Source organism: Sceloporus undulatus, chromosome 2 (assembly GCF_019175285.1).
Source record: "Sceloporus undulatus isolate JIND9_A2432 ecotype Alabama chromosome 2, SceUnd_v1.1, whole genome shotgun sequence".
Taxonomy (NCBI): domain Eukaryota; kingdom Metazoa; phylum Chordata; class Lepidosauria; order Squamata; family Phrynosomatidae; genus Sceloporus; species Sceloporus undulatus.
The window spans coordinates 217,550,665-217,565,396 of record NC_056523.1 but is presented as its reverse complement, the minus strand read 5'-3'; the positions used below and the strand labels follow the sequence as shown (position 1 = coordinate 217,565,396).

Here is a 14,732-nt window from a genome sequence, read left to right as displayed (position 1 = left end):
CTTCCCTGCCGGAGATCTTCCGTATACCAGGGCTTGCGTTTGGAAGCGGGCCTGGAGGGCGCTTGGGGGGAGCGATCCTGTGTATTAGCCCTGGCAAGGACCGTATTCCAAATTACCGGTGATGAGGGCCATCAACAGAGTCGCCGTCATTTCCAAACGTGAGCCCCCTAAGGGCTTTCTTGGAAACTCTCAGGTTCCATCAGCCTTCGCGGGTGGACCATCCTAATAGGTCCACCCACCCCCGGGGGGGATCGGGTAGAAGCCTTGTTTCACCTCTCCAGGAAGTGATCCATCCCTGACAGGGTGGGGACACATTGCGTTTCGCCCACGGATCTCGCCTCCGAACAGAAGACCAAATCGAGAGTATTACCCGCACAATGCGTAGGACCCTGTATCACGTGGGACCGGCCCATGGCCGCCATGGTTCTCCATGCATTCCCGAGCCGCCACCGGATGGAACCTAGTGGCCGTGAGGGAGATGTGAAATTGCCCGGACAAGCGCTGGGCGTCTCCAGCATCAGCTCCGCGCCAGCTGTGTCAGCTCGTTAGGAGTCCGCTAATGCAACGGGGTGGCCGATACACTAACAGAATCCCTAGACTGTCCTAGCCTTTAGGGTCAGGTAAATCCACTCGCTGAGGAGGTTCTGTCGGATGTAGTTCCTGGTGAGGGACACGGTGTTCTATGTATCAAGGCCACACCCACACACCCCGCCCACCTAACCTGCCGTTTGGTTCCTGACCGAGTACCCAGCAGGTCAGGGCCTTGAGCCCACACAGCGTCCCCTTCAGGCCCCAGCAGGTCTGGTAATGCAAGCCAGGTCCACCCTTATAGCTCTCCAACCGATCGAGGATGTGGGTTTTGTTGTTAAGACTTTGACCACCTACTGCAAATACTCTGGCCTGTTACAGGACTGCCGAAATAAAGCTGCTTGGGGCTCTTTGGAGGTATGCTGTTAAAGATGCATGCATCCAAGAATCCGGAAAGCTGCACCAAAGCTGCACTCCGGTGCTAGGAATGGAGGTTGTGGCTTTGGCGCGACCTCTGGACTCTTAGGACCCATGATCATTTTATAATAGCATCAGTACCTCCAAAGAGACCCAAGCAGCTTTATTTGGCAGTCTGTAACCGGCCTCTGTTTCTTCAGGTAGTTGACCCAAGTGTGTCATTTACCTTGTTGTGACTTACATGTCTCGTATTAAAACACATTTACTTTCTCTCTGAAAATAGGGAATTGTTTATCTGTTTTTTGGGTATTTTATATACGTATCTTTTGAAATTGGAAAATGTCATGCTGCTTTTACACTCTGTTCTAAGTTCTTCTGCAAGGACTTGGGTACAGAATTGTTGAAGTTGGGGGAGGAGAGGTAGAATATAGAATAAAAATATCATTGTACATTCAGCAGAAGGAAAACAGCATGCCTTGCCATCATTCTTTATTATCTTTGCTTTCAAAGGATAGTCCCTTATACTCTGCCCCTAAAGGTAACAGAAAAAGTAAACAGGAAGGTTCCCTTCGCGCCCGTCTCAAATGGCTTAACCTTTTTGGATTGCCCAGTATCTCCCTAAAGTTGAGTGCCTTACGTTGTTTATGGTGATCAAGCGAACCTGTCACAGGGTTTATCCCCTATTGCCAATTATTTTTTAAGGTTACTTTGTTTTAGAAGACTGTCTGCAGTAATTTCCAAAATGCTTAATCTTTCAGCAGGGCAAAAATCTGTTTCTAAAAAATGTTCTGAAAGATGTGTTATGTGTAAGCACCGCTAGTGAAACAAGTGCAGTTTTGCTAGGCCACAGAAAGATTGTTTAGTGCAAGGAATCCTACATTGTGGTTAGATAGAGGTGGTATTTGGTTCAAGTAAATCTATATCAGATTGGCTTTCAGTCAGCAACTGAATTAAACTAATGCAAGTATTGTAAAGACAGTGACAGAGAAACTGGAGTTTGTTCCCCTGGATCTCTAGTGGCAATGTGTTATTTCTGTTAATAGCCACAAGCCTGTTACAGTTTTTGAGTGCCCTCTAATTAGCACATCCACCGGTTTTCATGTTACTTCCTCTGAAATTTTTAACAAACCCTTATTATTATTTTATTAACCTTATTTTAAAGCGCTGCTATAATTTACAATGTGAGGGTACTACATGTTAAAAACTGAAAAAAAAGTATTCCCATAAGAATATTTTGACCTCCTCTTTGCTTGAATATTGTATGTAACCCTCATTACATATGCTTTCTTTTTTTTAAATCAGTTTTTAAATATTTATGGGCTTGAAAGACTATTTTTTTAATTATTTCGTAAATATAAGTCAAGAAATGACTAATTCAGGCCCCCTTTATGTAAGGCCTGGGGGAAAAAAATCCAATTCCAATGTTCCCAAAATCCACATCACAGTTAGTTATTGACAAGGGATTATAGAGGTTAAATTGGCAGGAATATTTGACTTCTGGAAGCAGACAGTTGGCAGGCCAATTAATGCCAGAAGAAAGGTACGGTTAGACAGATTGCATATAGCACAGCTGCATTTGAATCTGATATTGGACATGGTAGCATTGGTTCAGTAGGGGTGTTTCTTCCACACAAAGTGGAAGATATAGGATTGTATGGCCATTTCAAACTGGGTGATGTATAATTTTTTTATAGTGCTATAAAGTTTCTTGCTGAATTGGAGGGAGATTCCCAAGCAAGAATTAAAATGCTTTGAAATATAGTGCCATTTCAGTCAAGGACTGAGGCCTGTTACCGACAGGCCACACTACCGCTAGCTGCTTCGAGTCACTTTGGAGGTATGGTATTTCAATGATGCATACATCCTAAGAGTCCAAAAGCCACACCAAAGCCACGCTCCTGCCCTAAGGACTGGAGTGCAGCTTTGGTGTGGCTTTTGGACCCTTAGGACTCATGCATCATTGAAATACCATACCTCCAAAGTGACTCGAAGCAGCTTTATTTTGGCCTGTCTGTAACAGGCCTGAGTTTCCAGTAGTCAGTAATCCGACGATACTGTGTTCATTGCCAAATATCATCCAATTTCTACCCTTTGTGGTTTGAACTCCAGCTTTGGTTTTCTGCATAGTGAAACAAAAATCCCAAATCATATGGATGTGCACTTTCCCTTCACAACATTAAGCCAAAATAAAGAAAAAATTAATAATAACAAGGTAGGCTTCCTGGGTGTTTGTTTTTCACTTTGCAAATGTTGGTCATGAGCAGTACCTGTCAAACATAGCCAATAAGTGGGTGATTATTCATTCCAACAACATTTGGAGGACTACAAGTTATCCACCTCTGATGCACCAAGTACATTAATTTGATCTTTTATCTTAAGTCCAAAGCACCTCAGAAGTAATCCAGTTTGACAGCTTTAACTGCCCTACCTCAGTGCTAGGGAATCCTGGGAATTGTGGTTTATTGTGGCACCAGAGCTCTCTGAGAGAAAAGGCTAAATGTCTCACAAAGCTACATTTTCCAGAATTCCCTAGCATTGAGCTAGGGCAATTAAAGCCACCTCAAAGTGGGTTATTTCTGCGGTGTGTTTCGGACCTTAGTTTAAAAGAGCTGTATTCCACAGCTGACAAAATACCACATCATAAGCACTGAAACTTTGAGTGAGTTTGTTGTTGTGTGCCTTCAAGTAATTTCTGATTTATAGCAACCTTAAATTGACCCAATTATAGTGTTTTCCAGGCAAGATTTGCTTGAAAGGGTTGCTTCCCCAGAGAGAGCTTGACTTGCCAAAGGTCATCCAGTAGGTTTCCATGGCCATCGGGGATTCAAACCCTGGTCTCTCAGAGTCCCAGCCCAATGCTTAAACTCTACAACACTGGCTCTCTTTCGCTAACTAAATATCTTGTTTTTACTATTAGGCACAAAAAAGCTGACATGCAAACTTGTTGGCTGTCATTCAGGAAAAAACCTACCCATATGCAGAGGCTTTTAGACTGCTTGAAACATAAATGAATAATTGTCTGGTCCCACTTGATGGAACAGTTGGATTATGTTACCCTAGCATGAATTCCTATTCCAGTATGTTTAGAGTACTTGCCTAGGTGAAAACATATGTTTTACTGTTGCCTCTAGCTTATGATTGTCAAGTGGAATCTGATGTCTGAATGCAGCAATGGTGTTTACTGCTCCAGTGCTGTGATGGCTACTTGAGCTGTTGAAGGATGCCCCAAGCCACAAAGTCTACTTGCTCCTCTAATGACAGTGTTGTATACAAAAGACCAACAAGTTTTGGCTCTAGTTAGAATGTCTACTATACAGGTATATCTCAGGTCCAAAACACACTGAAGAAATAATCAGTTTGAGACCACTTTAAATGCCCTGGGTTAGTGCTAGGGAATCCTGGGAATTGTAGTTTATTCTGGCACCAGAGTTTTCGGACAGAGAAAGCCAAGTAGATGTATTTGTGGGCATGATTTCCTTAACAGAAAATATTGTACTACAAACAACGTGGAAAGAATGGGGATAGGTTCCTGCCACGGCAATAAAGAAATGATGTTCAACATGTTTCAGCAAAGTTCTTATACAAAACTAATAATATGCACATGTGAAATGAAACAACCAGGTCAGGTCAGCCTTGCATAAATGAACAAAAAGCTTTCGAACCTTTTACAGACCACTTAAAAGCTTTTTTAGAAATAACTGATGATATTTCCCCCCTTTTACGGCCTCTGTTTTCCTTAGGATTTCCATTTTGATGGCCCAATATATAGATCTGTGCTTTAAAAAAACAAGCTGGGTGTAGCTTATTGCTCTCCCCTTTCTTCCTCTATCATGCTGTTTAAGCATATTCAGTAAGGGATTCTAGAGGCAGTACATTGCCCTATGTAGGTACACACAACAATTGTAGACTTAGCAAAAGTTAAAAAAGTAGCACTTTCCTGCTGAAGTTTTATTGCTCTGTTTACTGCAGAAATACTGCAGCAGAACAACACTGAAGGTCTGTGTTTCTCCAGCCTTCCTTTATCATCCTCAGCTTAAATTTGTAGCTGGACAGAGCATAAGGAAGAAAATGTTGGCTAAGTGGGAGTTTAAAAAGCTTTAAAAGCAGTTTCTTCATTATAGGCTTTGTTAACTGAGAAATACCTGCATAGAAATTCTGCAGAAATCTCTAGAACAGTGATTCTCAAAAAAGGAGGTATGCCCCCTGCCCTTGGGTGCAATGAAAAGATACAGGAGGGCAGTGAGAGGGAAAGTGGACAACAGGAGGGGCTTTCAAAGTATTAATGCACAACAAAGACAGAGAGAACCAGCAGCCTGTAGAACCATGGTTGGGATCAAGGGTGCATGAAACATCTTTCTGTTCTTGTGGTGGTGGTGGTGCCTTCAAGTCATTTTCAACTTGTGGTGACCCTAAGGCAAACCTACCATGGTTTTCTGGCATGTTTCTTCAGAGGGGTTTGCCATTGCCATCCTCTGAGGTTGAGAGAGTGCGCCTTGCCCAAGGCCATCCAGCGGGTTTACATGGCTGAGGTAGGATTCAAACCCTGGTCTCCAGAGTCCTATTACAACACTTAAACCACTACACCACACTGGCCCAAAATGTCTTTTCCAGGTCCCTTAAAACCACCCCATAGCCACACTGATTGCTTTGTGTGGTGTTGTCTCCAGCTCTTCAACACCTCACATGAGTTCACTCCCTTAGTCATGTCTTTTGCTAGTAATGGCAGTTGGAAATGCTTGGATGCAGAGTATTGCTTCTGTAGCTCGAAGTGGTACCATTTTGAGACAGAATTACTGACTGGAGCAAGGAGTTAAAGCACATGGCAGCCAGGGAGAAGTGGTGGCAAAAAGGAGCTTTTACATTTAGGACCCTGCTTAAGCTTTGTGAGCTTTGCTGGGACATGACTGGCAGACTGGAGCTGAACTGCTGCTCCTGCTTTCTTTCGTTGGACAGAGAAGAGGTAGCAGAAGAAATAGTATTGAGAGGGGATGACTTCAAGCTGTATGAGGAAGACACATCTCTGGGGAAGGAAGGAGAGGATATCTGGGATTGATTCTTGGAATGAGTCCCTTAACTTGGAGTGGCTCATCTAGTTAAAATCTCTCCTGTTCCCCATCCACACAAGTCTCCACACAAGGCCACTGTAAACCCCCTACATATGCACTGGTTGTGCTTCTTTTCCTTGATAAAGAAGGGCTGAGAGTCCTTTCTTGCCAGGGAGAAGATTCTCCCTTTGCATTTGGTCACTTGGGGAGCAGCAATAAAGCTGAGCAGGGACCAAGGGACCTCTTGCTTGCCCTGGACTTTGCTGCAAGGCTGGCACAGGGTTAGCCAGATGCTCAGTTGCTGCTCCCAGGGTGACCAGGTGGTGAAGGGAGCAGTGACTGAGATTTGTTTTGAATTTGCAGTAGAACAGTGGGCCTAATATCAAGAAATACACATGGGGGTGGAGGCCTAGGGTTGTTGTCCAGGAGGAAAGGGGGTGGTAGCAGGGGACCACTGCTATAGAGAGTATCTCTGTCCCTGAAGCAATTCTGCTTGGGTTAGATCCAAGTTTAAGCCTGTCTAATTGGGATGACTGAAGCAGGCTTCCCCCCACTGTCCTCTCCAAAGTAGCTCTTCCACACCAGCACAGGATGTGCAGAATGCTGTGGAATGTGAGCTGCAGAATGTGGTGAGCTGTGGTACAATGATGATGGGAGGGAAGAATCTTAAAAACTGACCAGAGGTGACTTCCATGTGTAGATCCTTTCTGCCTATGGAAGGAAGATCTTTTATCCATTCCATTCTTCTCACAACTCTGTATGTGTGTGTCTTTCAGTCTTTGGAGCATGCCAGTGAGAGGATGTTGAGTTTCTTTGTGCATAATGCCTTGCTGCTTTTCTCTTTCCTATCCAGGTCAGTGCTAACCGTGGCTTGTGAACAGACTGAAGTCCTACTTTTTGATCCTATCTCTTCAAAGCACATCAAAACTCTCTCAACTGCTCATGAGGACTGTGTAAATAATATCAGGTTAGTTTGCTGGCAAGTGAAAACCAGGAACAGAAGTATAAAATTCCAGTAACTGTTTTGTTTAGCTCTGAAAGCATGGGTGGGCGAGGCTGTAACTTATAATGACACCCAAATCAGTCCTTTTCTTGTTGATGTTGATGTTGCCCCCCTCAATAGGTAATATGATTCGTTGGACTAATTTATTTTCTCTGCTGAGTCTAAGCCAGGGTGCAAAGCATTGTGGCTGATATAAAGTCACAAAGCTTGCAAAAAGCCATAGAAAGCAGGCAGTCCCTAACTGTGTAGTACATGCCTACATTCTGTTTGTTAACAAGATGGGACTTAGCGAACTGGCTTTTTAGTATGGTATTTACACTATTAGTGCAACTAGTATTGCTCTCACCATATTTGGAAAGAGTTGTGTGCCATGCCCACATTTCATCTTGAAAACATTAAAAATACCGTCTTCTCAAAAAAGTTGGTCTTCGGGATTCTTATGAATACAGTGGCTGATGGAAGAGAAACTTTCTGTGACCAAAGCCAGTGTAGGCTGGGGCTTAAGAGTTCCAATGAGAGAAGCTTTGCTCTTGGAGATACTCCCAATAGAGGAAGGAGAGGGTAGTAGCAATATCACTCCCTGAAAATTGTTTCTCTCACTTCTCCAAGCTGGAACCTCTCCTGGATTTTAGTTCTTCCTATGATTGGCAGGAACACTTCTCAGCCCTTTGGTTTCTCAAGGATTAACGCATGTTTTATGGCTGAAAGGTGTTGTGGTTTGATTTTTTTAGTTGGTAAGGTGCTAATAGACCCTGAAGGTTTTGTCACATGTAGTTGCCACAATGGATAAATGTATCTATCCCTCTGGGATTTGTTCCTGTAACTCTGAAGCTGGAGTGTGCATGTCTCTGCTAATGAGCTCACTGGTATCTGGTGTCACCTTTCGACAAAGTGTCTTGGAGATAACAACTCTCCCATCTAACTGTTTAAGCTACTTATGCATTGTGGGTTTTTGCTCAGAATCTAGAGATTACCAGGGTGAACCGGTATCGCTTTGAGAGAATTAATAAAATTTGTCTGTAGGGCAAGCATGGAAAGATGGCTGTAGGGCAAGCATTGAAAGATGACTTTCTACATTTCAAAATTTTTGAGACCATTGAAATGTTCTGAAGTGTATCTGCTTAGCATAAATGTGCATGTGGGTGTGAGTGAGTGAGAGAATTGGATATGTATACATAAACATACTTAGAGGTTTTGTTTTATTCAGATCATTTTGCATACTTTTTCTTAATTACCCTTCTAAAAATCTTTCAAATTAGGCCAGTATTATCACCAGATACCAAATGGGGTTAGACTTATGGCTATGGTGAGATTTGAACCTAGGTCTTAAAGTTCAGATCTTAAAGTGCAGTAGTACAGTGGCGTGCACACACACACCTTTGCTTTGTGTACCCCTCCCTTCTTCTCCAAGTTACTGTTGGTACTTTGGTGCTGTTGTTTATGGATGACAAAAGGATTCTGTTTGCTTGTTTTTGGCGACCCAAAATGCATGTTTTGAAATTTAGTAGTGAATGTGCATTGATGAAATTGTGAAACTCTTCCAAATGTAGGATCATATGTTCGCAAGCATGGAAATTTGTCACCAGCTGTCTTTCAGACTCCTTGGTCTAAAAAGCTCATCTCCATTCCAGCAATATCAGTCTTTGTGTCCATTTTTTATTTCATAGTTGAGATGCTTTAAAGATTCTTCCTTCACTGTAGGCATCTGTTGGTGTCATCCAAGGGTTGCATTTTGACACTTTGTATAAGTAGGTTTGATCTGAATTTCAGTATATGAGATGTTTTCTCATCCTTTCCACTTTATTTGTAGGTTTCTTGATAACAGACTGTTTGCAACATGTTCTGATGACACTACCATAGCACTTTGGGATCTGAGAAAGCTAGATTCAAAAGTGTGCACTTTGCATGGTCACACCAGCTGGGTCAAGAACATCGAATATGACACTAACACAAGATTGCTAGTTACATCTGGATTTGATGGAAATGTTATCATTTGGGATACCAACAGGTAATCAACTTTGGCACTGTTGCCTCTTCTTCAAATTAAAATTTTGAAAATGAGGTATGCCTGTTTGTCTGAAACACTTTTATTCTTTATTTTTATTTCCAAACTTTTTGGTTGCATACAGAGATGATATTATGGCATGATATGGGTGTACAGACTTGGTTCATGACTTAAAATGGGTGGGTAGTTACATGAGGTTCAGGTGCCATACACATCCTGTACCACACTAGAAGCTGCACTCCCTGAGTATGCCTCCTCTTGGGGCTGAAAGAAGAAATTTTGGCGTGTTTTTGCACTTCCCACCCAGCTATTTTAGGACCAGCAGATACCTTTTCCAAACCGGGAAGTAAATCAGAATTCACTTATTTTGAAGAAAGGCCTCCCCTGAATACAAAGCAGTTCACTAGGGACAAGAGCATGGTGAAATTGCCCCCACAGCATTCCCTTGAGTGGGTGAGGAGGCATTTTGAGTTGTAAAATTGTATTTGTAACAAGAACAAAGAAGATGTAGATTTGGGAGCCCCTGAGGGCAACAGACCCTGATCTGCTATCAGGCCTGTCCCTTACTTGCCTTTCTTGAGGTGGAGGCAGAGTTGACAGCATTGTAAGCCTGAGGGCAGGGAACCATCTAATTAAAAAGATTGTATGTACAGCGTTGTGTAAATTTACAGCGCTATATAAATAAAGGTTGTTAATAATAATAATAATAATAATAATAATAGCATTTATACTAATTTTAAATACCATCTTAGCCCTGGGAACTAGATTCTTATAACTAGAGTGTGATTTTGACTGTGCTTTGATGTGTCTCTCCAGGTGCACAGAAGATGGCTGCCCCCACAAGAAGTTCTTTCACACACGCTTTCTCATGCGTATGAGATTGACCCCAGATTGTTCCAAAATGTTAATCTCAACTTCTTCCGGGTATCTCCTGATCTTGCATGACCTTGACTTAACCAAATCTTTAGAGGTTGTCAGTTACCCCATTTTAAGAGCCAGGAGAACCACATCCAGTTCAGGTGAGTCCATGTGTTATGGGTAAGATACCTTTATCCTATGTACTGTTACTGTGTGTAGCAAAAGATAGCTAGAGTTAGGAAGCCATGTTGTGCAAGAAGAATAAATTCACTAATCTGAAAAGTCATCAAATATTGCAAAATAAACAAATAAGTTAGGAGAACATTCTTCGTGTTGGGCTGTGTTCCATCACCTCCAGGTTGCTAGAGGAAAGTATCAATGGTAGTGATATGGCAAGGTCTTTTACAGGGAAGTTTTGCCTTTGCTAATTTTCTCTTTAAGGAACTTGTATCTGCTTCTGGGGACCCAGGGGAATTCTTGGAGCTCAGTAATGATTGCTTTATAAATATTTGTGGGTATTTATATAATCTCCAGACCTTTCCTGTAACAGGATTATTGTCAAACAAATACTGCAACAATGAAAAGTTTTAAAGAAGATCATTAGAATATTACATTAGGAGACCTGTACAGAGAAGAGATGAAAGCCTTAAGCTAATACATTAGGATAGTTGAACACTGTTTTTTGGATTTACATGAGACTGATTTTCCATTCCCAGATCTGGCATCTGCCACCTCTTCTGGTCCTAGGAGTGCCGGGTCACCATGTCATCAGGGGGACTCAAACCCACTGTCAGAGAAACATACGGTACGAGCTACCCAGCGAGAAGGTGCGTTAAAACACAGAGTTAAAACAAGTTGGTTCTGTGAACAGGGTATTCTACCCACTAAATACACACTCTTAATATTTCCAGATTTAATAAAGTTAATCTAGCCATGCCTGTTTAGTGTTAGTTACACTGGATATTGACAAGCTAGAATGTTCCAGAGGAGGGCAACCAAAATGGTGAAGAGGCTGGAAACCATGTCCTAGGAGGAGTGGCATAGGGAGCTGAGTTTAGCCTGGAGAAGAGAAGGATAAGAGGTGATATGATAGCCTTGTTTAAATATTTGAAGGGGTGTCATATTGAGGATGGAGCAAGCTTGTCTTCTACTGCTCCAGAGACTAGGACTGAGCAGTGGATGCAAACTACAAGAAAAGAGATTCCATCTAAACTTTAGGAAGACCTCCCTGATGGTAAGAGCTATTCGGTAGTGAAATATGCTGCCTCAAAGCATGGTGGAGTCTCCTTTGTAAATCTTTAACCAGAAGATGAATGTCCCTTGGCAGGAGGACATGCAGGGCAATGGACTGAATACCCCTTGTGATCTCTTCCACCTCTATGAGTTGTGAGAATGAGTGATTGCAACTCATCCCCTGGTGCTTCTGCTCCATCCCTTCCTTGTTTTTTAACAGGTTGGGTACTGGAAGAGGATAATGATTGTCTGGTACTTTTCCTCATCATAGGTGGATCTCCACGCAATAGTCTTGAGGTTTTAACCCCAGAAGTTCCTGGTGAGAGGGATCGGGGAAACTGCATCACATCACTGCAGCTCCATCCCAAAGGATGGGCTACACTTCTTCGATGCTCAAGTAACTCTAATGACCAAGAGGTAAAAAGCATGGTGGTGATAGTGTGCACATGCATGTATGTTAATCAGATTGCTTTCATGAAGAGGAACTGAAATTCTCTTTAGCTGTTAAGTTCTTTGAAAGGAGAGTTGTGAACTGTCATTCTGCTGTTAAGTTATTAGAAATGTGGTAATGGTTGTGATTTTGCCTGATCTACCATAACTTTGTGGTTGTGTCTATAGTTCTGAATCTGAGAAGCAGCAATGGCCAGTTGAAACAGCTCATGCACACTTAGTCTGCATATTCAGTCTTGATGTTTGGTTGTTTGTTTATTATATTTGCATTCCATCTTTCCTCCAAAGAGCTATGGGTAGAATTTTTATCTCCACAACTCTATGAGGCAAGTTAGGCTGAGAGATGGTGACTGGCTTCAAGTCATTTAGTGAATGTCATCATTGAATTGGGATTTGAACCTTTGTCAGTATCCATTGCATGTTGAGTAATACATACTTCCACAGCATGTTGCATTACCTGAGATGGTTTTGAATGGAGGTAAAGATTTTATTTTTCTTTCATTTATTTCCCACCTTTCTCTCAGCATGAGATCCAGGGCAGTATACAACCTTTTAATAGACACAATACAAATAAAAAGCTCTTAACACAAAACTGAAAACACAAACTAGATGTCTGTTTAAAAAGAAAAGTAAAAAATGCAAGTTAAAAGCAGCTCTAGAAAGACATATAAAACATGATATATGCAGCATCCCCCATTAAAAGCTCTAACTATCACAACAAATTAAAAAACAAATGCCTCCTTAAATAAAAAGGTCTTTAGCTGCCAGTGAAAGAACAGCAGGGAAGGGGCCACCTGTGCTTACCTGAATACTAGATAAAACAGACAGCAGGGGAGGGCATTGCTGCTCCCATAGGAGAACTCTCATTCTGTAATGTGTGTGATGAATTCTTAATCGCTAGCCAGGTTTGACTGTTGTTTTTCCCCACTTTGTGCAGTGGACTTGTGTCTATGAATTCCAAGAAGGAGCCCCAGTGCGACCAGTTTCCCCTCGCTGTTCCCTTCGATTGACTCACTGCATTGAGGAAGCCAACGTTGGCCGGGGCTATATCAAAGAACTGTGTTTCAGCCCAGACGGCCGAATGATCGCCTCCCCACATGGCTATGGAATCCGCCTGTTGGGGTTTGACACCCAGTGCAGCGAACTGGTGGACTGCTTGCCCAAAGAAGCCGCCCCCTTGCAAGAAATCCGCTCGCTCTATTCACACAGTGATGTGGTCCTGACCACCAAATTCTCTCCAACACACTGTCAGATTGCCTCCGGGTGCCTTAGTGGTCGCGTTTCTTTATATCAACCAAAGTTCTAGGCACCTCTTGCCTTGAAAGGAACATGTGGTGTTTGTTTTTTAAATTACTTCAGTTTAGTTGGAGTGTTTTTTGTTTATGTTTTTAAAAGAAAAAAAATCTTGTAAATTTGGACCAGTACAGAGTTACTCTGATCCCTGGACTGAGAAAGCAACACAGATTCAGTCCAGCCCTTTATGTAAGCGTGTGTATGTTTGTTGTGACTCAGAATTTTCACATCAGACTTCTGTGTATTCTTCCTCTTTGCTCCTGCTGATTCCACTCATGCTGTTTGGCTAGAACATGGAGACACTCATGAGCCTTGTTTTTCCCTATGACTATTTGTGCAAGGTGGGCCTCAGAGGAAATACCAGCCAAAATCCACGTGCTTCTTTCCCTGAACTGGATTTCAGCTCTCTTTTGGGGTTCTAGATTTTGCTATATTTTTCTTCTCTTTCTAGATAATGAAGCACTTGCACACTACATTAGCTACATGCAGCAGATACACTGGTTTTGTGAACAACTCTACAAAATGATCTTATCACATTTTGGTATTGTTCTGCTGTAGTTCAATCTGTTTTCCTGGTATTCTAGAAACTGTAGCCCTGTTTATGGCACCATCACTCCAAGACTGGAAGCACAGTTGCTCTTCCTTGGTTTGTAAAGAAAAACTGGATAGCCTAACATCTTGTCTTCACGGGTCTTATAAAGGAGCACCTTCTGTAATATCATTGGACATAGATTAGATACATTGTTGGATCACTAAGTATGTGCCCAAACATTGAAGTTCACAGTCTAGCAGAAAGTTCTCTGCATAAACCTCAAGAAAATAAATAAGAGCTATGCAAGTGCCAAAGCTCTGGCAGAACTTCACAGTTCAGTGAGGCCTGTGCAAGAGAACATGCTGCTGAATTGTGTGGCAACCCTTTGATGGGTCTTGGTCACTGCAAAAGGCTTGGGGAGTGAATAAAATCTTTTATAAAAAAAATAAGTTGAATGTTGCTCGGTGCTGTTGTAATTTGCAGAATCTCTTAAGGCTATTTGACCTTTAATTGATGTGCCTTGAAAGTCACAAAATGATGCTATTCCATCTGTAAGAAGGCCTAGTGCAAGTGTGCACACATTTTGCCCTGGTAAGCTAGCTCTCCAGCTGTATATGAAAATCAGTCAGAAGATTGTGGAAAGGATATGTTTTCTTCTCTGGTAATAATAATAATTTTTATTAGCATATTGGCACATCCTTTGGAACTGTTTCTGCAACTGTTAATTGAACAAACTTAATTGTGTTTTTCCACTGCAGATACTTATGTGAAATAAACCAAGCAACCATAGATCTGTTTTGCTTTGTTCTTGACCAAAGGGGCACATTTCACACCCATTCACCAAGTCTTGAATGTGTTGGTGGTGACTTTGTTTCACCATTTCACTCAGTCAAACATTGAGCAGTCGAATTCAGAAATTTAGGAGTGAACCATGGAAGAAGATACAGGAAGTGGAGGGTCGTGATTTTCCAAATTAAAGAGGAAACAAACAAAACCAATCTCTTTGAAGATCCTAGACTTCTATTGGACGTCTAGTGGCCAAGCTGAGCATAAGATAAAGATCACCCATTTCAGTGTGATGCAATCAACTGCCCATGAAAATGTCAGCTCACTGGATTCCTTGATTGGTCATATGTGTTGGAATCATCTGCTCTGGAAGAGATTGCAAAAAATTGAGACAACATCTTCAACAAAACCACTGATGGGGATAAATGTGGAATCTCTCTATAATCCAAGCAACAAAGAGCCAGCAAGAAGTGTGTGTTGCCTTAGTCCCACTACAGATATTCAGCATCCTGAAGTCATCTGGAAAGCTGTTGCTTTTTAATTTGGGTGATATCTGTGATGTTTGGCTTATTGATTTGGATG

General features: G+C 42.0%; 1 protein-coding gene across 1 annotated transcript in view; it reads left to right on the top strand.

Moving 5' to 3' along the window:
• Positions 1 to 14,153, top strand: part of DCAF10 (DDB1 and CUL4 associated factor 10) — a 17,237-nt gene extending 3,084 nt beyond the window's left edge. Inside the window, exons 2-7 of the mRNA XM_042454688.1 lie at positions 6,844 to 6,957; positions 8,804 to 9,001; positions 9,815 to 10,017; positions 10,573 to 10,683; positions 11,361 to 11,506; positions 12,477 to 14,153. Of these exons, the coding sequence (XP_042310622.1) occupies positions 6,844 to 6,957; positions 8,804 to 9,001; positions 9,815 to 10,017; positions 10,573 to 10,683; positions 11,361 to 11,506; positions 12,477 to 12,845 (1,141 nt within the window). The 3' untranslated portion in view covers positions 12,846 to 14,153. The remainder of the gene's footprint in view (positions 1 to 6,843; positions 6,958 to 8,803; positions 9,002 to 9,814; positions 10,018 to 10,572; positions 10,684 to 11,360; positions 11,507 to 12,476) is intronic.
• Positions 14,154 to 14,732: the final 579 nt, after the last annotated feature.